The sequence below is a fragment of the Chenopodium album genome, chromosome 18 (assembly GCF_948465745.1).
Source record: "Chenopodium album chromosome 18, dcCheAlbu1.1, whole genome shotgun sequence".
Classification (NCBI taxonomy): Eukaryota; Viridiplantae; Streptophyta; class Magnoliopsida; order Caryophyllales; family Amaranthaceae; genus Chenopodium; species Chenopodium album.
Genome location: NC_137851.1, coordinates 43,408,151 through 43,434,560, shown reverse-complemented (window position 1 = coordinate 43,434,560; position 26,410 = coordinate 43,408,151). Strand labels below are relative to the sequence as shown.

Sequence of the window (26,410 nt, the reverse complement as noted above, 5' to 3'; positions counted from 1 at the left end):
CTCATCTATAATTATCCTGCATACAAATTTATATTTAAATTTAACTTAGTAGACCTTATCTTTGCTCTAAGCCATCGCAAAAACTCAATCAGAAGATTTCGAGCAAGACAGTTGAGCAAGAGAAATAAACCCACAACTCAATAGCATCTGAACTTGTTAGACTGGAACTTTATATAAGAAGGTGAGAAGAGCATATCCACTGATCTACAATAAAATCTGAAAATGTGACAACCTTACTAGCTAACTAATTACATTATTAAATGAAAATAAGCAATATCACGCACAAGTCATATTAGCAAGAGCACAATAATAGAAGACATACCAGACGGATGGCCTTAGCGCGAGTATCATCTTCTGAATGTACCGCACACTACATCAACAATATGCAAAACATTAAAATTAAGTAGATTGCACAAGGAAAAACCCAAATACCAAAAACTAATTTCATGATAACCCATATTATATTTTAGGGTTATAATAATAGTTATCCATATTATAACCCAAGCCATTGCCCAGGCTCAAAAAGTAATAATATAGGATCATTTCTTGACAAGCAAAGAAACCACTAGGGCCGTTCAAAAAAAAAAAAAAAAAAAAAAACAAAAGAAACCACCAGGGTTAACAAGTAATGTATCTCTTTCTCACACACACAGACACACACACACACACACACACACACGAACACACTTACTTCAAATCACTAGAACAAGTGCCTCCAAGCCTGCCCTTGTTTTACCACATGACCCATATTAGGTGACAAAATAACTTTATTTAATTAATGAACCTGAGCCGCAGACAATATCAATTCTACCCTCCTCTGCAATTCAGAGAACATTACTGCAGAAACTTCAATTTCAAAAGAAATCCAGGAGAAAGGAAATAGATACAAGTTATTTATGTGCTGATCTGATTAAAAGACCCTAAGCAACAAATTATTGAGCACTTATTCCCCTTTGAAGAAGATGCTTCGAGGTGGAAAGTCCAACAACAACCTAAGGTTTCAGTCCTAAGATCGGAAAAGGGGATATTATGCAAAGAAGATGGGCAAAAGGGACACTGACAGAGATAGCTTCCTTTCTTAAACAAGAGTTTGCAAATCATATGACAACTCCATTACCAACATCATAAAGATCAGGGACGAGGAAGGAAGCAAGAATACTAAAAAAATCATAATGGATTAGTACAGAAAAATAAAGTTCCAAAGGCACCATTCATGCCACTCTTAGTATAAGGATACTGTGCTTATATTGTTTCAAATATCAGATTCAAATCAAATGACTGTTAATTGTCTTCTTAATAATAAAAAGCAGTTCAGTAGTCACTTGACTTATAAAACCACTGACTAATAGAATTCTTTGTTACAGGTTCACTAAATTTTTATGCATGCATAAAATTTTAAAAGCTATAAACAACTCATATCACATAAGATTTGAAACAGTATAATATAAGAGAGAATAAAAGTTAGTTTAATTTAGGTGGACACCCAAATAAATCAAAAGTTGGCTCATATAATAGATATGACTGAACATAATCAAACGATGCAAGCTGCAAAATTCCACAGCCATATTACCTTGAGAGCAATACTCAAACAGGCCAGTCGATTTAGTGGACGTCCCAAAATCAGGCTCCAGACAGCTCCAAGACCTTGAGTGACACGATCATCTCGAACATCTTTTCCTCGCATGTCTGACCCATAAGGATAGCAGAGACTCTCCAGCAGTTTCATTATAGAATCTGTCAACATTGGAGCTTCACCAAGCAGTCTGCTAAAAGACTTGTCTGAAGCAGGCAGAGTATCCAGCAAAGATTTTGCCTACAAAAACACAGAATAAGTACATTTTAATCTTGAAGAAAGAAACAGATTAGATAAGATATATCATATTATAATGTATGAATTCTTACAACTCCAAGAAGGAATTTCTCATACAAGTCAGCAGCACCAGGAGATTGTTCACCTTCTGTAGTTATCAGACCATGGAGATGGTATAAGATATGCATCACAAGGTCATGTCCCTGGCAGAAAAGTGCTAATCAATAAACCTTTTGTGACAAAGAAGCACAAATCACAATGATGGGAAATATGTGAGCAAGACTCATTATTAGGTCAACAAAGGCAAGCAAATGTCAATTGAGATAGTTATCCTGCTCTATATCTAGAGCACACCATTTGCATCCATCCACCCCAAAGCTAACATACACAAAATCCCTTATCATAAGTGGCCCTTCATCTTCAAAATGAAGTTCGCTACTGGAGAGAAGGATATTTAGAGGCGTGATTCAACCAATATAGGATATATAAGAAAAATCCCCTAAAAATCTACCATCCACAACCTAAAATATTTCCCAACCTTAAGTTAAATATCCAAGAGGTCACAGATTGAAGTAAATTCCAGCTATCCATCTGACGGGAGATGTTTGGGGGGGGGGGGGGGGGGGGGGGTGTGTGGGTGCAGGAGTATTATGTCTAGTAAAGAAGCAAAAACAGACATGGATAACGGCCATATAAAATTCTCCACTATCCAAGCATCTTAAACATGTATTTACTTACCATGCCCTACCTTAAACCTGCGGAATAAATCTTCAGGGTAATGATGAGTCATCCCACATCATCATCCAGGGCATCCCTATCCACTTTCTAAGAGGTAGATCACGCTAATAACGAGGTCCTTAGTATTTATCAGTGTTAACCATCACTTAATTAGCAGTGGTTGACATAAATTTATAAAGGGTGTCAACAGATTCCTATGACTCGTGCTTCAAATCCTATGTAACCCATGTCATTTCAGGCTTCACGATAAAATTGTCATTTCGAGTCCCTAGGAAACATAGGTTTCAGCTTCAACCCCATATCCTTCCCAACCCCAATTTCTTATAAAATTTAAGTTGCAAATGAAACACGTAAATTCAACTTGCGCTCTCCTATCATTATATATCCTTCTCTACCATTCCCAAATAAGACAACCAGTGATACTGGCATTGTTCATTGACAGAATTACACCAATTCATTCGAATTAACCACTGAACAAAATGTCAAATAAAACCCCCACTCCAAAAAACTACAACCCACAATGCTTTCAATGGGCCAGGTCCTTATGTAAACAGCCTCAATTCAAGCCACCAACCCCACCCCCTTTAGCCTATTCCTGATTCTGACCACAAGAAAAAGAGGGCAAAAACAACAACAACAACAACAAAGCGTTAGTCTCAAAATGATTTGGGGTCGGCCAAAATGAATCGTCATAAGGAACCGTCCATAAAGGAAAAATAGCATAGCAAGATAATAGGTTAAATAAAAATTGGGGGAAAAAAGAAGGAATAAGTGTCTAAAGTGAGAAACAAAAAGAGTACACTAATAAAATTCAAGAGAGTTTACAAGCGTAGTAAAGGGGACAAAAAAGAGAGGAAAAACATGTGAGTAAAACACATAAAGGTTTAAGAAAATATTAGCTACAGACATCGGTAGAGTTTGCAAAACACGAGTTGAATAAATAATAATAAAAATAAAAAAAAAATAAAAAAAACCTAAAATTAACACAAGAAGAAGGCAGCAGACATAAAATAAATGCATAAAAGGACCTAAGAAAGAAGGGAGTTTAATCCAAGAGCCTCATACCTGCTGATCTTTGTAATCCAACACAATGTCTTGTTGCACCATCACTATCACAAGGTCATCAGCTTCCATCTGTTAAAAACATGAAATATGAACTTAAGATTTATATTTATTTGAAAAAGTTCTATTTATATATCACCCCTTGAAATTTAAAAAATAAAAAGTATGATAACAGAATATTTTTGACAGAGTGATAACTTTCTAGTCAGGCAACAGAATGTGCTAACCCCATACCTCAAATTTCTGCTTACTTTCTCTTATCAGAACTTGGATCAAAGTATACAAGCTTAAATGGGTTTTTGCATAGCAATTCCAACTAACAATGTTCATGTGAATAAGTATCGTAAATTAGATAAAATTTCCTTGAACTAACTTTGATAAGATTTCTGCAGTATGAGCTTGATATAGGCCACACTATAATGTCCATAAAGCATCAGGTCCATGACCCATGATTTCCTAGGGTTTTATCATATAGTTTTTGACAAGACTTAGAGACAAATTTGATGTACTTAATATCAGCATCCAGACTTCATAAAGGCACAATAATCTAAGAGCCAGAGAAGATTCGGCAGAAACATAGCATCCTAATGCCTTCAGCAAGTGGAGCTGGTCAAAAACTCAAAACCAATCCGAAGTACCTAAAAAGAAACACCAAAACCACAAACTTTTCCATCATTGCTGTCTATCATCCAGACCATACTCAAATTTGACGAAAATATCCTAAAAGCATCCTCAACTAGAATTGCATGGTACATATGAGGAGAGCTATCTATCCTCTAATATTTGATGCAATAAAGGATTCTTCTATGTCAATTATACAAACATTCATAGAACTCACTAACTTTTAGAGCGTACAGCTTTCCTATCAAAGCACACTTCATCACTAAACTTTTTCAAACCTACAAATAAATCGATAAAGCAGTAGATACATATATCAAGTCCCAACAGTACATTTAATTAGGCTTGTAAACAAGCTAAGACAACTTGCTGTTATTCAAAGTCAACAGTCTTTACTCAGCTTGAGAACTGCATAAGAAAATCTTGAATAATCGCTAAAGAAATTTAGAGAGGTCAGTGACCCTTGATGACCTACATAGTTTATTTTCTTTTTATAAACCATAGGCAAATATTGATGTACATAATTTTTAGTCATTGAGAGAAGCCACCAAATACTCAAATTCATAGAAAATTACGAAAAAGAGGCTTTAAATACACTGTACATCTCATAGGGACATTCTATGAAAAGCCTGAAAAGAATACCTAAATCTCTCACTAGGTAAATTGGTTAGACACCTTACACCTAATTCTAAAAAATCCTATCTATCTTTTCCAATCATAATACCCATAAAATGACCAGCAAGTTTACACAGGAAACCTGCACACGGTTACTGAATAAACCATTTCAACACTAAGTTTCCAGTGCTGCTACCATATGTAGAAGCAAGATTGCACTGCAAGTAGTAATGGTCATCTCCATTTATAATAAAATAAATAAATGAGTTCTCCATCTCACCACTTGAAAGATATTAAGTATACAAATTAGGCTACAGCACTTCATTGTGGAGTGAGTCTGACTCAATGTGGAGCATTATCCTTCCAGGAAGAAAAAATAGTTTTGCGATAAAAAGGCCCAAAAGTCATACGTGTGGGAGATACCAGAAGAATTTACCATCAAAAATCTACAATCTGGAGTCAGAGATTTCTGTAAGGAAACAGATTGCAAACACCCAATAGATTTGAAAGATTTCCTGACTTTAAACATTGAGGATACTTCCCAAAATAGAGGTAAAATAGAAGGAATACCAGCATTTATAACACTCAGATAAATATAGAAGCATGATTAACCAAGAAAAGGCAAATAAGAGTCAAATATAGATGGAGGATTAAGAAATATGAGCCAGGGGATGATGATTAAAGACATGAAGACCCAAAAAGTTTCCAAACAAAAATTCTCTACCTAATACCAGACCAAACAAGAGGAAAGCGAGTTAATCATTATTCTTTTATCAACATCATGACGGCCTAAACCACCTCTTAGGATGACTAAGGCGTCCCATCTCCTTCTCCTAGGACCAAAGCCCTTCCACAGCTCGACTACAGCTAATCATAAAGATTCCTGTCCACTGTTTCATAAATCTACAAATCCTACCTGAAATGACATCAGACAAACTTAAAGACCTTACTTGCCACAAGGGTAGCATCTAAAATAGCCCTCCTATCCGTAATTTTAATCCCAAGTGAAAATTATATTTCTAAATCACAACCCTAACACCAGGAAATAGGGCTTTAATCTCCTAACCTTATTTCAGAAACAAATTATATATTCTAGTTGAATCAGACTAGAAGCATACTAGACCACGCAATCTTCTTATTATAGAGACGAATAGAGCAAGACCCCAAATTGATAATGATTTCCCTTTAAAAAATCAGCGTCAAATTACAGTTAAAATTCAATCAGACCAGAATTAACCTTGATAAATTCATACAAGAATACCTTATTTCAACTTTCAAGTGAAAAGAACAAAACCTAATTCCTAACCTCAAATGAATATCCAATCAAGATGGAAGTATTCTATCCACGTTCTAAAAAATACAGTAATGCACACGATTCCTAGGAAGCTTTTAACTCGAGCACTAAATTTGTACAAGATAATCATCACTCCCCTCCATATTGCACTAACCCCTAGCTCTCTAATGATCATGGAATCTTTATTCTCAATCTCCTCAAGGTAGCTCTTTGAAAAATGGGGCAAAAAACCTAAAGCTTTAACCACACACCCCCTTGAATTGTTTATCAACAACCAAATAAACTTTACTAATTTTCCCTGTCATAGTAAAGTAAATCTGTTTTTACCATCTAATTCAATGAATTAATAGGCTCAAGAAAGCAAGTTAGTAAACAATTTCACAACCAAATGCATCACGAGATATGTATTCCAAATCAAACAATGTATCAAACCAAAATGTATTACAAATAAGGTGATAATGTTAAAAAGGCCCATGTACCTTCCTAGGGATGAGAAAGTATCCCAATCAGTCATATGATTGCAGAGGTTAACTCCTAACAGTAATAAAGAACCTAAGTAATCTTTATCTATTGGATATATTCAACTCTTTAGTTATAGGAGTGAACTTGAAGGAAAATGCTAGTTACAGATTAGGTGAATTGTTTAATTCTGGATAATCTCTGTCAACTCGTAATATAATGCAGGTCATTTTGTCATGAAAAGCACTAGATCTGCAGTTTCAAATATACAACAAAATATATTTCTGTGTGAAGATTTAAGCATATCACACATATTATAAACTCCACAAAAGGCATTGCTTAGCTCTCCATCCCAAACATTCAGTTTTTCCAAGAAAAATAAAAAATGTTCAAGCAGAAGAGTCACTCTGATACTGACTAATCAAGTTCGATTCTCTCCATCTCAGATAATAAGTTCTTCCTATAAAGATTAAATATGATCAAGCAGGAGAGTCAAGTTCATACTGACTAATCAATTTCACTTTCAAGAATTTTAAATTAAACTCAGAGATTTCTTTAAGTAAGCTCAAAATAAGCTCAGAGGTAGTCAAGCTCAACAGCACATTTAAACTCGTATCCCAGCAAAGCAAATGCATCAGCTTAAAATACATTAAAGCACTAACATACATAGAAAACCATTCCATAAACAGCAGCCAAGAAAACTAAATGGGAAGTCTCCATACCCAAGAGACCAATCGAGCAATTAGTGAATTCCTAGTCCTGCAATATTCTTGGTCTTTTAATTGTTTGTAAGATTTGACAATCCGTTCCACGGCTAGTTTCTTTATTGTTTGTCTCTGTTTTTCTGTTAAATAAACATAAGATGGAACTTCGGGCAAGTCTTCACAAGTTTCTTCACATGCAGATGTGTTTGAAACAGGAGGAGAATCTTCATCAGATTCTTGAATATATGAAGTACATGCAGCATCTGTTGGTTCTGTTTTCAAGGATGTCAGAGTGATGGGGTTCTCATTAACCGCATGATCAGGAGTGAGTGCACGATTAACAAGCACATTAACATCTGAAGTTGGTAATATCTCCCTGGATTCATCTGCTTCCTCCTCTTTTGGCATTACTTCGTTCTCAGGAACCAGAAGGGTTGAACTTTTCACATCAACTTCAGCATCAGGCACAAATTGCGAAGAGATGCGTTCGGTGATTGGTGCCGAAGTTAGTGAAGTGGTTCGATTAACAAACGCAGGACCTTCCAATATAGATGAGACATGTGTAGCTTCCTCCGCAGGAGGAAGCAATGGAGCTTCAGAAGGCACTGCAACTCGCCTGGGATCCAAGCGTCTGGGATCCTGAAATCAGCACAGCCCACTAAGCTTACAGAAAGTAACATAAAGGCTCCCAGATATCGATATATATATTGGGTTAAAATTTGCCATCACATACAGTTCCACAATAACTATCATATACATATATGATTGAAACATGACCAGCAAAAGGCAAGGTAGTAGCTAATCTCTCCATTCCACATTATCTGACCCACTTCAATACCACATTATTAATCATTTAAAATAACCAATCACTCTAATTTGTCAATTAAAGTACCAAGCATAATATACAGTTCAAGATACCTATGCAATAAGTGCAACTAATTTGTGTGCAAAACCTTAAAAAGTCAATTATTTGAAAATGGAGGGAGAGAACAAAACCTACCCTTCTTGGATCACGTCTAGAATCCACTTGGAGAGTGGCAGAGCCAGAGTAATCGGGAGGAGGAGTGCTAAATGTAACTGCTGCAGGAATGGAGCCTTGTTGTGCAGAAAGAGATGGAAGGACAGGCAATGATGTACTATCAGTACTTTGTGCAGCACTAACAGCAGAAATATTTTGTGCATTGGAGGGAAGGGTCCCCTGCTTTGCTAAAGGTGCGGTCTTCGGCAAATGCTTCATATTGGTTATGACAATATCAGCTAACAGATCAGGATGAATTTGAGAAATTAAAAGTTCAAGAGACTCGGCAGCCCTTTCGCCTTCTGCCAACAATGCAGCAATGACAGTAATCATTTGTTCAACAGGGTTCACATCATTATCCACCAGGGGAGCTTCAGAAGGAATCCCATTAATAACAGGATTGTCATCAGCAGACCCATGAATCTGTACAAGATCAGGTGATCTTCCATTAGAAGTGTAACGCAAACGTTTTGAAGGCATCTCAAGATCATTATCAAGCTCCTCATTGTCCACGGGCAAAAGCTTCCTCTTTATTGGATCCCCTGAAAGCTGAAGCTGGGTTGATGACTGTTCTTCCTAAACATCAGATATCATGGGTTGATTATTACACATGAATCAAAGTCAGAAAATTGATTTCTACAGTCAAATATCTGCACACACACACACAAAAAAGAAAAAAAGAAAAAACCAAATAGCAACCAACAAACTACAATATGAAATGTCCCACATTAATAACATATTAATAGAACAGATCCCTCTGACAAAAATGCCACCATTATGGCTTCCTGATGATGAAAAGGCTACATGCAGTTAAACAATTATACCAATAATACACTTTAGTTTTAAAATAAAAAGAGGTAGTCTTTGAAGTACTGAAAATTGTGCGGCATCACTATCAAAATTCTAGTACAGAGAACAATCAAGGCCAAAAAAAAAAAATCAGAAACTCCATGCCAATTCGTACACATATCTTGTCAATTAGTACAACAGATTCTATACCACACATACATTTGCTCTTCTTTTTAAGGTTTGGTAATTATAATTACAGTTGGTTAACATCTGACCAAAGCTAAAACACCTGCTGAACCTGTAAGACTTGTTGCTCTTGTAAAAAGGAGCAAGCACATGACTTAAATATACTGTCCAAGCGAGAGAGAGAGAGAGAGAGAGCAAGTCCACATTCAAGATTTGAAATTCGGATATAATTGCAAAAGTAATTTTGTGAGCAATGCAAATGGTTTGTGGCAGTTGTAGCCTAAAGTCAGTCACAGAAAACTCCAATTATTACATTGCATCAATGCCCTAATTAGTCCCACAATACTACCTACAAAAACAATTCATGCTAGATAATATTTACTGTACATTCGGTAGGAAAGGGTTAAGCAGCAAAGAAGATCTTCATACTCCCTCAGTTTTTTTTTTTTTAAAATGCCAACACTTTGACCTGCGTGAAGTTTTATGCGTTTGAGTTAGAATTTTAAAATATTGTGTAAGTGGGGTTTGTTGGAGAATTTAAAATGATATTAAAAATATAAAAAATTAAAAAATAAAGAGAGACAATGGTTGAATAGTTTATGTACAGGTAATGGATGTGAGAGTAGAGAAATATTAAAGAAGTGTGAGTGGGGTACGAATGGGGACCATGTGAGGAGACAGCGATAATGAAACTGTGTAGTATATTTCCATTTCAGGAAGGGTTGCATTTAAAAAAAAAAAAAAAAAAAAAAAAAAAAAAAAAAAAAGAGAAGAAAACACGGAGGGAGTAGCTCTCAAAAAAAGACTTGACTAAGCACTAATCGGGAAAGATCCATATATTCGGTGCAATCCTTAAATTCCTGCCCGTACAGTATAAAGCGGCATATGTTCGAGCAAGGGAAAATATCAACTTTACTCTATACGAAAAAAAAAACCATCAATATCTTTATCAACCCGTATCATACTTCAGAGAGGAGAAGAGAGCAATACCTTAACAATCCGGGCATCACGAGAAGAACGCTCATTAATTCTCATTAGTTTGTCAACTTGTCGAAGAACTTGATCAACAGCATCACCAGCATTCATTGAGCGCAATTCTTGAACTAATCTGTCCCTGGACTAGAATTTTAAACACCTTATCAGACAGATACAGATTACATAAATTGCGCATAAGCACCAGAATAAACACAGATGCACACAGAGACAGATATGCGCACATGCCCACACATATAATAGTTCAAAAGCAATACATATTCATCATATACCTTCAAGGGTTAAGAACAAAACCCCAATCAATTGTAAATACACCATATACCATTGAGGTATATTAACTTACACCAATAACCCTTGAGGTATAATAACTTTCACCCATTACCCTTACAGGGTGTTTGTTTGATGGAAAATGAGTTTGCAAATGGAATAATATTTCCCAACTTGTTCCATTCTCCAATGTTTGTTAGGTGGGAATGAGAAATGAGGGTGTTTTGGTAATGCGAAATGTCTAGGGAGAATGGTAGTAATTGGAGACGGAATTGAGAAAGGTATAAATTGACTATATTCCCATTTATGAGAAGCAAGGAGGACAGGTGTAGGTGAGGACAATTTTATAAATTGAAGTATATTCCCACCATATTCCCGTCAATGTACCAAACAAAGCATTAGCAATATTTTTATGAATCCAAGCACATTTTCCACCTTCAGTGCCCCAATTCCCATTTCTGCATACCAAACGACCTATTAATGAATTACAGACAGCAACTATTGTTTAATTAGTTAACCCTATTTTCTTTTCGATTTAACAGGTAACCCTAAGCCTTGCTCATCCTACCAAAAATCCCTCAACTCCAATTCCGTTTATTCGTAAAAGCATGTCTTTCCTGATATCTTTTTCGTCAAATTCCTTACTTCTCACCTACTTACTCATTTCTTCCTTTTCTATTTTAGATACTCATATTCATCGGCTCATCGCAGATTTTGAAGCCACAAAAATCTTTTTCGGGGGCTTATGTTGTTCACAACCATATAAATGCAAGAATACCCTTCAGAATTATCAGCAATTAGATGCTTAAGCTTGCCAAGGGACTTCATTAACCACTTATTATTTAGGGCTAAATAAAATTCATTTACACCTACCATATGCAACCTATGCAAGATCTAGAGACCTGAATTTAATTTTCCAGTCATTAGACCCCCTCCGAAGAGAAAGGGAACAGAAATTCCCAAAAAGGGTTAGGAAAATGGAGAAGTGTGCCTTGGGACTTTGGGAGGGGAAGAGAAACAGCAAATAAAGTGCGTCATGACTAATAACCTTAGTCAACTGAAGATGTTTGCGAATGTGAGCCAATTAAATTTAAAACAGGATGTGATTAGTTTTCATTCAGAGTGCTAATGAGTCAGTCACATATATTGTTTTCACAAAAAAAAAAAAAAAAAAAAAAAAAAAAAAAAAAAAAAAAAAGAAAAAAAAAGTCAAATATATTAAAATAATATAAAATGATCTGTAGCTTGACTCATGAGCACTGATGAAAATGACTTTGAATTGTGAAGTCCTCAGATGCAAGAAACAATTTGAAAATGCTAGGAGTATCTTTTAACAAGAAATTTCCTGCAATCATACTTAGTAATAAAAAATGATTACCTCAATGAAAATTGGATGAGTACATCTCAAGAAGCCCAATAAGGCGCTTCTTACAGAATACTGTAGACTAGCAGCATGACCTGATCTGGTTTCAGATTTTGAATAGAAGTCAAGAAGTGCAGATAAAATGTGACCATAGTGCTCTGTTCTCTTTCTTGCAATAGAAGCCAAACTGCAATGGAGATAATCAATGATTAGAGATAAACAAATTGACCTGGAATTAGATGGAGAATCTGGTCGAAAGAACAGGAACACTAAGGAATTAGATGGAGATTCTTTTTCTTTCGAATGATGATCAGGAAATACTGATACAAGAACAAGACTGAGGAGTCTCTTACATACAAATACAGATTAAGAACCAATTCATCACGACCAGCAAATAGCTCACCCAAAAAGGAGGGCAACAAACAAAATAATAATGGGGAATCTTAACCACTGAAACAAGATAGCAAGAAATGATACTCATAAAACACTGAAAAATAAGATAATTCTACCAAAACCAAACAAACAAAGAAATAACAGAGTTCAATAACTGGAATGATTTAAAATCTCTGTTTCAAGAAAGAGGGAAAGGAACCAAAGTAACTTGTAATCTGTGTTTGGGGGATTCTGAGGATACTTTGTTCTCTTTATTGTGTGTTCTTTTGTTGGATGTTCATATATTTTAAAAAATAAAAAAGAATACTTTGTTAATTAGAGCATCCTCAATGGGAGTACTCTACTTCCTTACTTTTCACTCTCTCTCCTATTCTCCTTTTGACACATCATGTACTTTTTCCTATACCCCACTTTCTACTATCTAAATACTCTTCATTTTCCTCCTTCTCTATAATTTCCCACAACAAGAGTATCCTCTTGTAATACTCTTTTATTCTCCCTCTTACTACAAAAGCTGGAAAGTGTCAACTTTTGGAAGGAAGGTGTGGGGTTTACTTTAGAAGAGTATGATAGGAGTACTACTCCATATTTGGAGTATGCTCCCACATACTCCAATGTGGAGTACTTTGGGCATGTTACCCACAATGGGAGTATCCTCCCAAATTGAAGAAAAATGGGGGTAGAGTACTCCCATTGCAAGTGCTCTTAAAACAGAGAGAGATCGCTAAATCAAAAACTACAATCCAATCATGATTTATAACAGCTAAACCCAAACCCAAAAGTACACCAATGGAAACACCAGAAAAAGCAGGAAATACTGCTCAATCCAACAAAAATACCAAATAGATTATGCACTAACCAGCTTAAAATCATAACCAGAATTTATACACATACAAAAACTAAACAACTGCCCAAATCAATGAAGATCTATAAACAATGAAAAATAGTCCCTTCAGCCAACTACATGAATATGAAACATCAACCGAATAGTAATACATCCTCTATAATTAATATAGAATACATGTGGAATTCTGCAGATATGACCAACCAGCATGTATCCAGTTAATTAGAAGGTTTGGAGTGTTCATTATAACAAACACAGCCTTGTCTTAACCTATCAAGAGTAGCAGAGAAATCAATTGTACAGATGTATAACCAATATTTCTTTTAATAATGTGTATATCAATAAAATTTTGATAAAACAAGCAGAAAATTCCAGATAAAATGTAATGAGTAAAAGAGAAAGTTCAAAGGAAATTCTGCTTGGAATTCTTCAAAGGTTCCAAGGAATGGCAGAAAATCAATGGCATATGGAACATGAATCAAGAAATGTAAAGCAGAAACGAGATCGTGGATTTAGGCAACAAGCATCCAATATTATAAAACTTGTTATCCAGGCAACAAGCATAACTTTGCAAGGACTCCCAGTTCACACGAAACCATCAAAATTGACCAGGGAACCAGCATCCTATAGTACTTAAGGTGAAAGCTACCAAAGAGGTAACATCGACTAAAACGAATCAATAATAAATACACCAGCTTATAAGCCATGACCCTGTCTCCCACTCTTAAGTCTTAATTAATCTATGAAATTTACAAGACAGAAAAGCCAAATTGCCAACTTAGTTAATCATAGTATTCATTACTAACTAAATTCCTTGCATATGCTTCAAACTTAAATCAACAATAGCCATTAGGGAACTCAAATTGTCACTGCTACAAAAAAACGGAGTTACATAAATAGACTAGACACATTCACCAGCTTTCCTGCACAGCATAAAGAGCAGAGAACCCCAAATACCTACACACAAACAAATCGCTGCAGCAAGCCACAAGGCTCCCCACTACACAATTTAATTCAGATACACCACATTTGTCAAACTGCAATAAAATGTTCACAACCCATCTCGCATCCCCCAGACAAATACATCTGGCTTGTATTGAGTATTTGTGCACATTTTTTTTAATATAGAGAAGAAAAAGAGATATCAATTCTAGCCATAATACAGAGCCATCATATTATCTACCTGAAGCCTGTACAGATGAACAAATACTCTCTTAGGTCTGGACATCATTGCACCACAATCAAAATTACTACGTTACTTTCAACTCCCACTCTATTCAATGCTAGCACCTTAAACAATTAAATAATGCTGCTGCAAATACCTTAACAAAAAACTAAGCCCAAATAAGATTATATATTTCAAAGAGCACAGCTAAAGCTAAGTTGCCTTTCCCCTATTTTGTGGAAAGAAGAGTGTTTACAGAAAGCACAAAGGATCAGGTATGAACACCCTTGCCAAGATATGGAGGCCTTAACATCATTTTAGCTTGTAAAACGATATACATACACCTATCGGCTAACAGGTTCAAGTAAATTAGAATTGTTTTGATGCAAAAGACAGAAAAATGTAATACAAAATCTAGAGATCAGAAATGCAACCAATACAAGAGACAGGTAAACAAATAAAAATGATAAATCCAATCCCCAAGACTATGTGCAAAGATCAATTCTCTCAGGGACATGCTGCATCATCTTACAAAAAACAAATCACCAAAAAATAAAGCCATGAACCAGTACCTTAATAAATTTACTTCAATCAATGGTAACTTAAAGTATATAAACACTATTTAAGTATCCCTTGAGTAATGACGAAAACATAAAAACAAGGAACTCAAGCTGTTATATCCCCATTTTTCAGTAATTACAGATCTAAACTTGATTTTAAACATCAGGATACAGAAACCTGAGACAAACTCCCAGGCCAAGACAGTGACAGAATCAAATACTGGTTCAGAGCAACTGTATTTAATCACTGATCAACTTAACAATCATAACTTCCCTATACCAATGATATTATTTGCAAACCTTCTAGAAGTTCACTTAGAATGCAAGATAGGGCAACCGATTAGAAAACAATGTTTATCATTTGCAGGATCAAATGTTCTATATTTATCGAGTGAAAACAGTTAACTAATTTTTGCTACGTGTGATTTATTATATTTTATATCCCCCTCCCTGGCAAAAGAATCTTATATAGACATATCAAGTAATATTTGATGTCTGAAGTTTTTCAAGAAATTATATAGACTCGAAGAATCATTTGTAAATTGAGACTCAGATAGTAAGAAATAGAAGTCCCCTTTTATATGTCTACTACTGCGTACAAAGATAAGAACATACATAGTTCAACTCTGCCAATTTATAACAAACACCATTTACAACAATTCACACAATACAAAAGCAATGGCGAACAGGTGCTATACCAAGTGAACCAAAATATATTTATTTATTATAGGTTATTAATGTGTATGGACAATAAAATTAATATATACATCCATCGAAAGAAAAAGAAAAATCAAACTATCAGCTGTAAGCAAATTCAGTAGAATAGCCTATAACAGTGGCCAGAAAATGGTCCTTCAAACATTTAAAAACATTATTGCTTTGCTTGACCACCAAATTCCTCTCAAAAAAAGGACTGCCCTTTCCTACATCATTTCAACTTCTATTGCTGTCAACAGCTTTCACATCAGCTAGGACCAAACACTGAATGAAAGTGCTGCCTAGTATTGCCTAGCCCCGCATCTTGACATTCTGACCAATTAAAGCAGCAGCTTCAAGGAATTACCCAATGCCAATTAACGCCACTCAAAGATGCTGGACAGCATGCTGCACTAATGCATCAAAAGAGAAGTTGATCCATACTACACCTGCTCTGAACTTTGAATCAATCATTTTAAAAAGAAACATAGTTTTCATAACATGTACAGATATTCAATGTCTTCATCAATCTGAAGACAATTACTGACATCAGTAAGAGTTAAGACATCATAATACCATGTAACATCAACTTGATGAAACAAGATAAGTAAACTGCCGAAGTGGCCAGCAATGTCCTGAACAAAAATTAAAAATTTAACACATTGTCCAACTCTTACAACTCTACGTCAAACTTACACTATCGTAAAACATATTGACAATGAAGACGAAGGCCAGACGAAGACAAATAAGAAATAAAAGTACCATATTTTGATACTTCATCTGTTAAAATAACTTGAATACCATAAAGACAATATGGACTAGCAGATAACTATCTACAGACCTACCCACTCTAAATTCTATATCCACTAAAAAAAAAAAAAAATCAAAACTGTTCCAAGTATCTAAAACGGTATTCAAATATTGAATATGAGTCAATCCAAGATCCAGATTCCAGAAGAGGCCTTCACAACAAACACAGGAAAAAAAAAAGAAAAGAAAAAAAAAATAAATAAAAAAAAAAAAAGAAAGAATTAACATCTAGAGCATAAAACCAATTTCACCCAGCTTGACAAAAACTTCAGCAGAGTTTGCAGAGGGGCACAAGAGATGTTAATACAAAACCACATTCAACAAAGCACAACACTTTTCCAAGATTTTTTAACGCAAAAGACATCAACTGAGCATACCAAAAGCACAAACATTTCACACACTTCATACAAAGAAAATTGCTTTTAGACGAGTTATCTAGCAGCTGATAGAGTATTAAAAAAAAAAAAGAAAAAGAAAGAAAAAAAAACACCAAGCACACTGCAAAATAAGCATATTAGAGAGCTCCAGGAAACAATTCAAAGTCATCAAAAGATATTTTACCCATACAGCTAGGAGGACAGACATATTTCATTATTTCTGGATGCATTAGTCCTAAAAAATGTAACTTTGATTTCAAGTCTCCAAGTATCTTTGCCAAGTTCCCTACTTGGACAAGATTCAGGAGCAAACACTGGGAGGGACCCTTCAATCTTTCTTACCGCAGATAACAAAAATGATTAAAAAAAACCAATTAACTAATACTTTTTCCGTTACCCTAACATTGCAACATGGGGAGGGGAAACGGATTTTAAGATGAGGAGAGAAATAGAGAGGAATAAAGATAAGGAACATGTGATGAGGAGAGATAAAGAGAGAAAACATGTGCAAATAGTGAAATGTTGCAATATTTATGAACTTCCTAAAATGGTAATGTTGCCATATTTGTGGAACGGAGGAAGTACATCGTTAAATACTCAATTTCCATCAGTGCAATGCTGCTAATGCCATAGTCATGTAATGATTATACAAGATTAGCAATCCTGCCTATTTTGCAAAGACCCACATACTCACTCCCATAATCGTATTTAATTGGTGAAATCTGCATACCATGAATTCCAAAACATGCTTGCATTTTAATTATTCCCAATAAGCTACCTCAATTCATTTTATCAATTAATTTTAAAGGGACTTAAAAACGAAGTGACCAGATACATTTAGCGTTCAACATGATAATATGAAGCAAACAAATTATAAAGATAGAACAAATGGAGCTTACCAATTGACAATGGTGATTGTCAATGGACCAGGAATGCTACTGGATGATCGCAACATATCTAATAAACTAGTGAATAGCCTATTTGCTTCTGATGCAAGTTTAGCTGGATCTAGAACTGGATGGTCACTAGCCAACCATGAGATATTGAATCTATGCTCCTTACCTGTCAGCCATTATGCAAAGAAATACAGCTTAAATAAATAAATTCATATAAGGCAATTCAGACAGTAAAAGGATTGAAACAGCCATGGCCTTACACTCTTAAAGTTCTTATATCATCACATATTAATGAATAATTTCATACCATAAAAAAGAATGGCAAAGATTTGAATGCTGATACTTGAAAAAAATTCCAATGTAAAAATATTTAAAACTTTTACATAATTTTTTTATAATAATTGATGGCGTAAGCCATGAAAATTGATAACTTGCAAAATAATGACGAGATGAAGCCAATTTCCAAAATGACCAACATTTTCAGAGAAATTAAAGTACTAAGAAAGCAATCATGAAAGTCAAACATGATGGCTATAATGTATAAACACTAATAAAAAGACGATCACCAATAGAATACCTCCTGAGGTCAGTCTATCCGTATTAACTGCATCTGGAGTAAATAGCAATATGCAAGTTTCCAAAAACTTCAGCGCCAATAACCTTGTCCTCACAGAAGCTGCCTACACAGTACATGTAAATCCAAAAATAAAAAAATAAAAAAGAGCGGAAAAGGATAAATACTCTGAAACGGCATAAAAATTGAATTATGTCTCCATGTCATCAAAATGACACTACTAACTAAAATGCCTATTACAACATTAAAATTTGAGAGGGCATGCATACATAACACATACTGATTTTATGATTGAAACACGATAGCCCAAATAAAATATAAAGCAAAAAAGCCGTTATAGCATCAGAATAAGTAGTGTGCAAGATAAACAAAATGCACCTCCCCAAAATAAGCTAAGAAAATAAATGGTAAAGTACAAAAATAAAATTGATGTACATAGCATAAATTAAGCACAAAAACGAACAAAGGTCCAGAAGTCTATACTCTGTAATCAATAGTATATAATCAAGCATTTATAAATTAAAAAAAAAAAAACAAATAAGTAATAATATAAAGAAGTGTTTAACTAATTGAAATTACCGCCTCACTAGTTAAATGACTATGTAATCTATTCAATAGTTTGTATGCAGCAATGTTACCTCAAATACAAGAGAAAATACTGCATCCTTGAACTCAATCATCTGCATCCACGTCTCCTCAACCCACCTCTCAACTTTATCATGTCGATGAAACTGCAATATTCAATACAAGCATCAAATATTTCTACCTGACAAAGTCACCAGAACCCAAGGAAAACCTCAGTTGTAGAGATAAAAACCCTAAAAAGATATGAATGATAAACAATTGTGAACAGCATATAACCCAATAATTTTTCCAGACTTGATACATAAGTAGAACAGTGCAATGATAAAATCAGTTATGCAGGACCAAAATTAAGCAGAAGCAGCAGCAGCAGAAATTACAGGAGACAAAAAAAGTCTGAAAAGGAAGACAGAACTTAAAGCATGATCCGGCCTTATGCAATTGCTAACTTACTCAATATTAATTAAAGTGTGATATAAAAAAAACCATAAGTAAAAGTCCACTAATCTAAGGTTTTAAAATAACCTTACAGCTAAATCATAAAGTGAAAGAGTTGCAAAGAAGAAAAATTATGTACTCCATATTAAACCGGGTACTTGGGAATTAAATCTTTTTTAATAGTTGAGATGATGGAAGGAAATATGCAGACCTGCTGAGCCAACTCCTGAAGTGTAGAATAAAAGAATTTTGTGCCACTAACAATAGCTTGACAAGAAACACCAGGATCTTCATCCTTTAACTGCGCCAACAGGGCTGGCACTTGCATGTAAGAATGCTCCAACACTCTCAACCCAACCTCTTCCATTATACTGCCACAAAAGCATTAACACACTACTCAAGAGCAATCCATATACCAATACAACAAAGAAAAGCACGTCAGCATCACCCTCGTGTCCTCGTGATGATTGAATGAATTAATTAAATGCAACCTAATCCCTCAAATGACAGAGAAGCTATTACTGATAAACCTTTCACCGACTCATTGCATAATCAATGCCTGTCTGTCCTTTCTTTAAAAATAAAAAAAAAGCGCAATTGTTTGATAATCTAGTCCATTACAATCCAAAGGTTTGATAATACCAAATAATTCGCAATCTTCAAAACTGAAAACTAATTTAGTCCAATAAACTTAAGATTGGAACACTTAAAGAGTAGTTATAGATTATAATGCAAAGTACCTAATCATAAACTAGCTCTGAACATAACATGAATACCTAAAAGAGTTTTACAATCAATAAGTAATCTGTAAGAAAACTGCAATAAACCACTCTTATATTAGTAATAATTGAAAAACACAAATTGCAACCAAATAACAAAAGGTTATAGGCTCGCATCGCATGCACACACAAACTCCAAAACTACTCAGAATAACAGCCCAAGAATTCCCTTTTTATCACCCCAGAATTCTCAACCACAAGTCTAATAGCTGAAAAGATAACACAATTCTTAGTGTCAGGCCATTCCTGAGTTAGGGAACGAGGAGGGCGGAGAAAAGGTCCAATTTTTCATAGTTCCGTCGTATAATAAAGGGTTACAAACAATAGCCTACAACACATTCACTACCAAATGTCCAAATTTAACTCAATTATCAAATTAGGTTCCAAGAATCACATAAACATTCTACTTGGTAGAGAAAATCAATGTAAAATTACACGTAGCAAAATTTTAGCAACAAATCGATAGTTAAATCTTTCATATCCCCAGTAATTATAACCAAAGCTCAATAATCCACCTTAGAAGAACCCTAAATTAACTATACTGACAATTGAAAATTAAAATTAACGATAAACCATAAATTGTGAAATTGATACACAAAGATTTAAAAAAGAAAAGAAAAAAAAAATTACCTGAGAAGGCGTTTCAATGGAGGAGAGAAAGCTAAGAAGCCGCTTCAATATAGGATTCAGGGAACGCGGTACAATAGAGGACAAAGAGAGAGAGAGAAGAGGGGAACAGCGTAAAAATGAAAAGGCTCGAAAAATAAAAAATGAAAAGGAAAAGGAAGATTCACACACACATATAATACGGGCAATACCCGATATTGGACGGACTGTCCACTATCAGGGGTAAAATAGTGATTTTAATAGAGACTTATTTTTTTGTTTTTTGACAAGTAGCAAAACAATAGGAAAGCTAAGAGTAGGATTCAGTTCAATTCCTAATTTCCTTCTCTTATAAATAATTCAGTTCAACTCAGTTCTGTTGATATCAGTTCAGTTCAGCTCAGTTCAGTAAATGAGAACAGGTCCTTAAACCCATTTTTTCTTTCTAACCTTTTAGGCTAAGAAATGAGCTCTAGAGACCACATCCCTTTGTACTTTATTACATCAAAAATAAACTAGAGAAAGACTAATACATTGGATATCTTGGTCAAGCCGACGTACTTCCCAAGGCGATGCCTTGGGCTGTTGAATGACCTTAGCTGCTTCCATGTTGTCCGTACAAATCTCAACTGATGTACCAAGTTGTCGTGCCTAAAGGATGCCTTCTTTAATGGCTACTAAATCGGCTTGAAGTGGTGAATGGGCCATAATGTTTTTTCCTCCTTTTGCTAACTCCCAATTAGGACTAATGATAACCCATCCAATCCCTGCCGCAACTTTGCCCTTTTTGTCCTTCTTACAAGCACCATTCGTGAACATAGTGAGCACTAAGTCGTTTACATAGCTGCCCCTAAACCAGAAATGGTCCCTCCTCGGAATTGGCACATTTCTTTCCTTGTAGCTCACTAATTTTCTTCAACCTTGCCCCTAAACCAGAAATTGTCCCTCCTCAGACTGATTCCTCCAGCAATGTCATAATTTTACCTGGATTTGGATCAGCTCTTCCAAAGGTGACCTAATTCCTATGCAACCAGACCACCCACAACGTAGCAATGAAGTACCTACCTTGCTCTGCACTTGAGTTGAATAAGTAGTACAACATATTTTATGTCCAAACATTCAGTGGTGGAGCTACCTCCCCCGTTTGGATTTCCAATGGGCCACACGCCCAAACTCTCTGGATAACAGGGCAGTCCCCGAAGAGGTGTTCTACAGACTCCACGTAGTTGCTGCAGACAGCACATAAGTCTCTGACATCAATCCCTCTCTTTCGTAGATTGTATTTAGAACTGGTACAGTTATGCAGGATTTTTCAGATCAACATCTTCCACCTTTCTGACACTTTACACTTCCATAGCTTCACCCAAATGTCACTGTTCTTGACCTCATGATGCTCACTATTTGACATTAGCCATCTGTAGCCTGACTTAGTTGAGTAGTCCCCATTTATCCCATACATCCACACATTTTCGTCATTCCCCAAATTCTGGTGAATTAGGGTACTCAGGATGTCTCTCTGGTTGTCTCAAAGTCGAAAAATCGCCAAACTAATCCACAGTTCCAGTGCCTTGATCAGTCTATGAGGTGGGCCACCATTTTATGCCTCTGCTTCTCTTCTTCAGGCACTGATGCCTTAAAATCGATCCTTCTTCTTTTTAGCCAACAATCCCCTAAGATGCTTGTGTCTCTCCCATTCATGATGCATTTCCCTAGGCCCGTCTTCATCCTTGCAGCTGCTTTAGTCATGCTTCTAAAGGCCCATGAAGCATTCCTAGGCATCTTTTGCTATATAGCATATGTAACTGGAGATTGTTGGTATTTCCCTTTTAGAACCTTACTCACTAGGGATTCATTGTGTAATACCCCGTATTTTTATACGTATTTTATTTTAAATAAGTACTTTGTGAGATATTTAAATAATTTGAAATGAATTATTTATGGCATTTCAATTATTTATTTTAAATAAGTTTTGAAATATTTTAGGAAAAATTGTAAAAAATAAAACAACCTTTGGACGGTATTCCAAAAATAAAATGACCTTTAGATTATTCCAAAATAAAACGACCTTTGACATACATCTGCTCAAAATAGAACAAAAAACCAGTAACCTGTTTAAAAGGTTATTCCCCGACACATGTCGTACTACAATTGGCTGTGATTGTTTTTGCAATTTCTTTTTTAAAAAATTGATTTTTAATTGAATAAAACATTTTTTTTTAAATTATCTCTGTTCTCTTCCTCCTTACTGTCGGCCTCTTGCCCACACAACAGACACAACCCAACATAGCCCCACACCGACCTCCATTAGAGAACCTTCCAACCTTGTAGCCACCTCCCTTTCCCCCTTACCACCGCTCAACCATCCACTGCACCGTAACCCACCTTGTAACCACCCTAAACACCCCGAAACCAACCCCAGCCACCCCCCTGAAAGTTGAAACCACCATAAAACCCCACTTCGCACACCTTAAAATCCACCCGCAGCCACCCCTTGGATCACTCGATCCGCTTGAAACCACCCGAAACCACCTCAAAATCGCCCTTATAAAACCATCACAAAACTCATAATTTATAATTAGATGTAGGATTAAACAAAAGAAAAATAAAAAGAACAATTTTTTTTTTGAAAGGGAGGCCGGACAGCAGCAGCCACCACGACACGGCTGGGCTGCTGCCGCTGGCCGTTGCGTCAGTGGCTGTGGTGGCGGCCGGTGATGTGTGGTGGTGGCCGGCCGTGCAAAAAGGGGAAGGGGAAAAGAAATAAAAAAGAAAGAGAAATAAAGGAGAAGCTAATCCCTTTTCTAACAAAACTTTACTAAAGTAAAACTTTCCTAAATTAAGTCCCAACTTAATAAAATAATTAATTAAATAAACTTTCCTTCTATAAACCACCGATTGATGCTATAAGCATGAGAAAAGAGCTATTTAAGTGTCTATGTACACGAGGAATAAATTATATTTTGGTGCCTTGGTGCACTTAAGGTGTTTTCAACACCGAGGGATAGGGTTTGTGGCGCATTATGCATTTAAGGTGTCCTTGACACCGAGGTAGATTTAAAAAGGGTTCAACATTAAATATTATGTGGTCACTAATTATTCAAGAATTGAATTGGAATGTTTAATTGTTTAGATAATTTATGATGTTTGATTGTGTTATGGTTTGAGAGTCATCACCAAGTTTAATAATATGTAAATGACGTAAAGTGAAAGAGATTACGTACCAAAACTCTTGGAACGTATATACCTTGAGTATGAACATATGGGGGGAGTTATGCGACTTTATATTTGACCGTAACTTCTACTCGGAGTACAGGACGTTGTATTTTCCTTTTATTATTATGCGTAGGAATTCCGCCACTTACGAGTGGTTCTTTTATACTGGCACGGTTAGCTCCTGTGTTAGTACCCCTTATTGGGGCAGGTTAGGGGGAAACCCGTTCGATGCGCAATCAATACTAAATAAATTCTTTAGTTACTTAGTTGAGAAGTCTTGTTGTATGTTGTGTGCTTGTAAACAAGTGCAACGAGGTAAGTTGTGTGTTGATAGGTGAAAGCATGTTAGTGTGTTTAATTACGCTTATGTACTCAGCTTTGCTGATTGTGTGTTTGTTGGCCTTGTCTTTACCTTGGCCCTATGATGACCCATTATTAATGGAGAGTAGTGGATACAAGTAGAGATAAGCTTTTCAGGTGATGAAGCACATTCATGATGGGCATGAGTGAAGAGCGAATCATGCTAGTTTCCATAAGTTTATGATATATTATTGCTTTATTTATTTTATTATATTATGTTTGTAAGACTAACGCAAAGGTTTTGAATTTGTTCGGTTTTGTTAAGGGCCTACAATGGTTCCAAGTTGTAGGTTGGCTTTGTTATTACTTTGGTCTGACTTTACTTTCGTTGGTTGACTTTTTAAGTTGAGTCGTTTTGAATGTTTTTAAAGATAGCTTCCGTTGTGTGTATTTGATAGTTTCCTTAGCCGTTTTTACGGTGGTGGTAATGTCTTAAAATTTCCTATTTTGAGTTTTAAACAGAGTAAAATAGGTATTTTAAAAGAAAGGAATTTCTAAGGTGTTACACATTGCCATTATGAAATCTCCATGCCTGTTTAACGAGGAGAGAGGCGTTCAGTATAGGTATGTTTCTGAGAGCCAAACCACCCTGATCTTTTCTCAGTTCCAGGACCTCTTTCTTTCTCTAGTATATTGGTCTTTTCTCCATGGACGTCCCCTAGAAGAATTTCAAGCATGTGGAAGTCGGTTTATCTATGACTTTCTTAGGGATAAAGTATAAAGAGATCACATGGGATCGGATAGGATAGCTATAAGGTTGGAATTTATGAGAACCAGTTTAACAGCTTGGGAGAATGCAAGGAACTTCCAGGACATGGCCTTCTGATAGATTCTTTCCACAAGGAAATTCAAGCTTGATGCATTTCTACCATCAATTTCCATGGGGCACCCTAGGTAGGTTCCCCCACCAATCAAAGTGGGGCCTGAAAGACCTAGGAAAAATAGAAGAAATGACCCTTTTGAAAATCCCAAGAAGCCAGGGAGCTTGACTAAGCATGGCATGGAAATGACATGCAATTTGTGCAAACAAAAAGGCACAACAAAAGAGGCTGCCCAAACCCTGGTATTGCTACACTCCCTTCAACAGAACCACCTACTAAAAGACCTAGGGGCGGACCAAAGAAAACAACTACCTCACAACAAGAGGAAGCTCTGCCACAATCAACTGCACACCATACCCTTACTGTAGAACCCTCCAGAATAGGCAGAGGAGGCAGAGTTGTCACTAGAGGTGGTAGTAGTAGAGGTGCAATGGGAGGAAGAAGTGGTGGCAGGGGTGTTCAATCGGGTGTGAGGGGTGGAAGAACCACTGGGAGGTGAAGTGAATCAAATGGAAGAGGTGGTAGTACTGGTGGCAGGGGAGTACCAACAGGTGCAAGGGGTGGAAGAACTAGTGGGAGGGGTACTGACTCAGGGCAAAGGGGAGGGAGAACTGGTGACACGGGAGGTAGAAGGGGTGGAAGGGGTGTAAGGGGTGGCACCAATGCTGTGCCACAAGGATTTGGTGTATTTGTCACCCCTGATGGAAGATCCTTCACTAATGTAAGGATCCCAATTTTTTTTTATTTTGTTAAGTGTATGTATTCACAGAACCTTCTTCGGTGACTGACTTTAATAGTATTTGTTACAGGCACCAGGAAGTAGCGCACCTGCTGATGTTTCTGCCTTCACCAGTACCTACTCATTCAACTTCAGTCAAGGTTCAACATCTGCAACTGGTGGGCAATAGGGCTAGGATAGTCAACAAGCAATCTCATGTCATTTTCCCCTTTTGGTTGTTGCTACTTTTGTGTAGTTGTTAAGTGGTTAGGGCTTTTGGTTGTAACCCTTAAAACTGTTTTATTTACCTAATTATGTGTTTGTCAAACACTTATAGAACTTGTTATATGTAATGAACCTCTGTTTATTTGTAAAGACAACTAAGTACCTTCACCCATTTTGTGTGCAAATTCAAGATAAGATAAGTGATATCAATTTACTTCAATTCAAATATCATCATATTCATTTCATTAAGTGCAAAAGATTTACAATAAACCCCTAAATAATGCAGCATTATCATCCTAATCTTAAAGCCATGACACCAACAAAAGTACTACTACCGCTGCATTACTGAAAATCTACTTAGATAATAACTACTTACATTACCATCATAAGCCATGACCCAAAAAAATACCTACAATCCCACAAGATTAACCCACCAA

The 26,410-nt window shown here is 35.9% G+C and overlaps 1 protein-coding gene across 1 annotated transcript in view; it reads right to left on the bottom strand.

The window, feature by feature from the left end:
* The window catches only part of LOC145592423 (uncharacterized), a 30,276-nt gene extending 9,487 nt beyond the window's left edge, over positions 1-20,789 (bottom strand). The window contains exons 1-13 of the mRNA XM_081648874.1: positions 20,661-20,789; positions 19,463-19,622; positions 18,870-18,962; positions 18,235-18,337; positions 17,661-17,823; positions 11,932-12,103; positions 10,284-10,412; positions 8,301-8,894; positions 7,319-7,939; positions 3,614-3,682; positions 1,903-2,013; positions 1,571-1,813; positions 323-370 (exon numbers count right to left, since the gene is read on the bottom strand). Coding sequence (XP_081505000.1) covers positions 323-370; positions 1,571-1,813; positions 1,903-2,013; positions 3,614-3,682; positions 7,319-7,939; positions 8,301-8,894; positions 10,284-10,412; positions 11,932-12,103; positions 17,661-17,823; positions 18,235-18,337; positions 18,870-18,962; positions 19,463-19,618 — 2,502 coding nt within the window. The 5' untranslated portion in view covers positions 19,619-19,622; positions 20,661-20,789. The remainder of the gene's footprint in view (positions 1-322; positions 371-1,570; positions 1,814-1,902; positions 2,014-3,613; positions 3,683-7,318; positions 7,940-8,300; positions 8,895-10,283; positions 10,413-11,931; positions 12,104-17,660; positions 17,824-18,234; positions 18,338-18,869; positions 18,963-19,462; positions 19,623-20,660) is intronic.
* Positions 20,790-26,410: the final 5,621 nt, after the last annotated feature.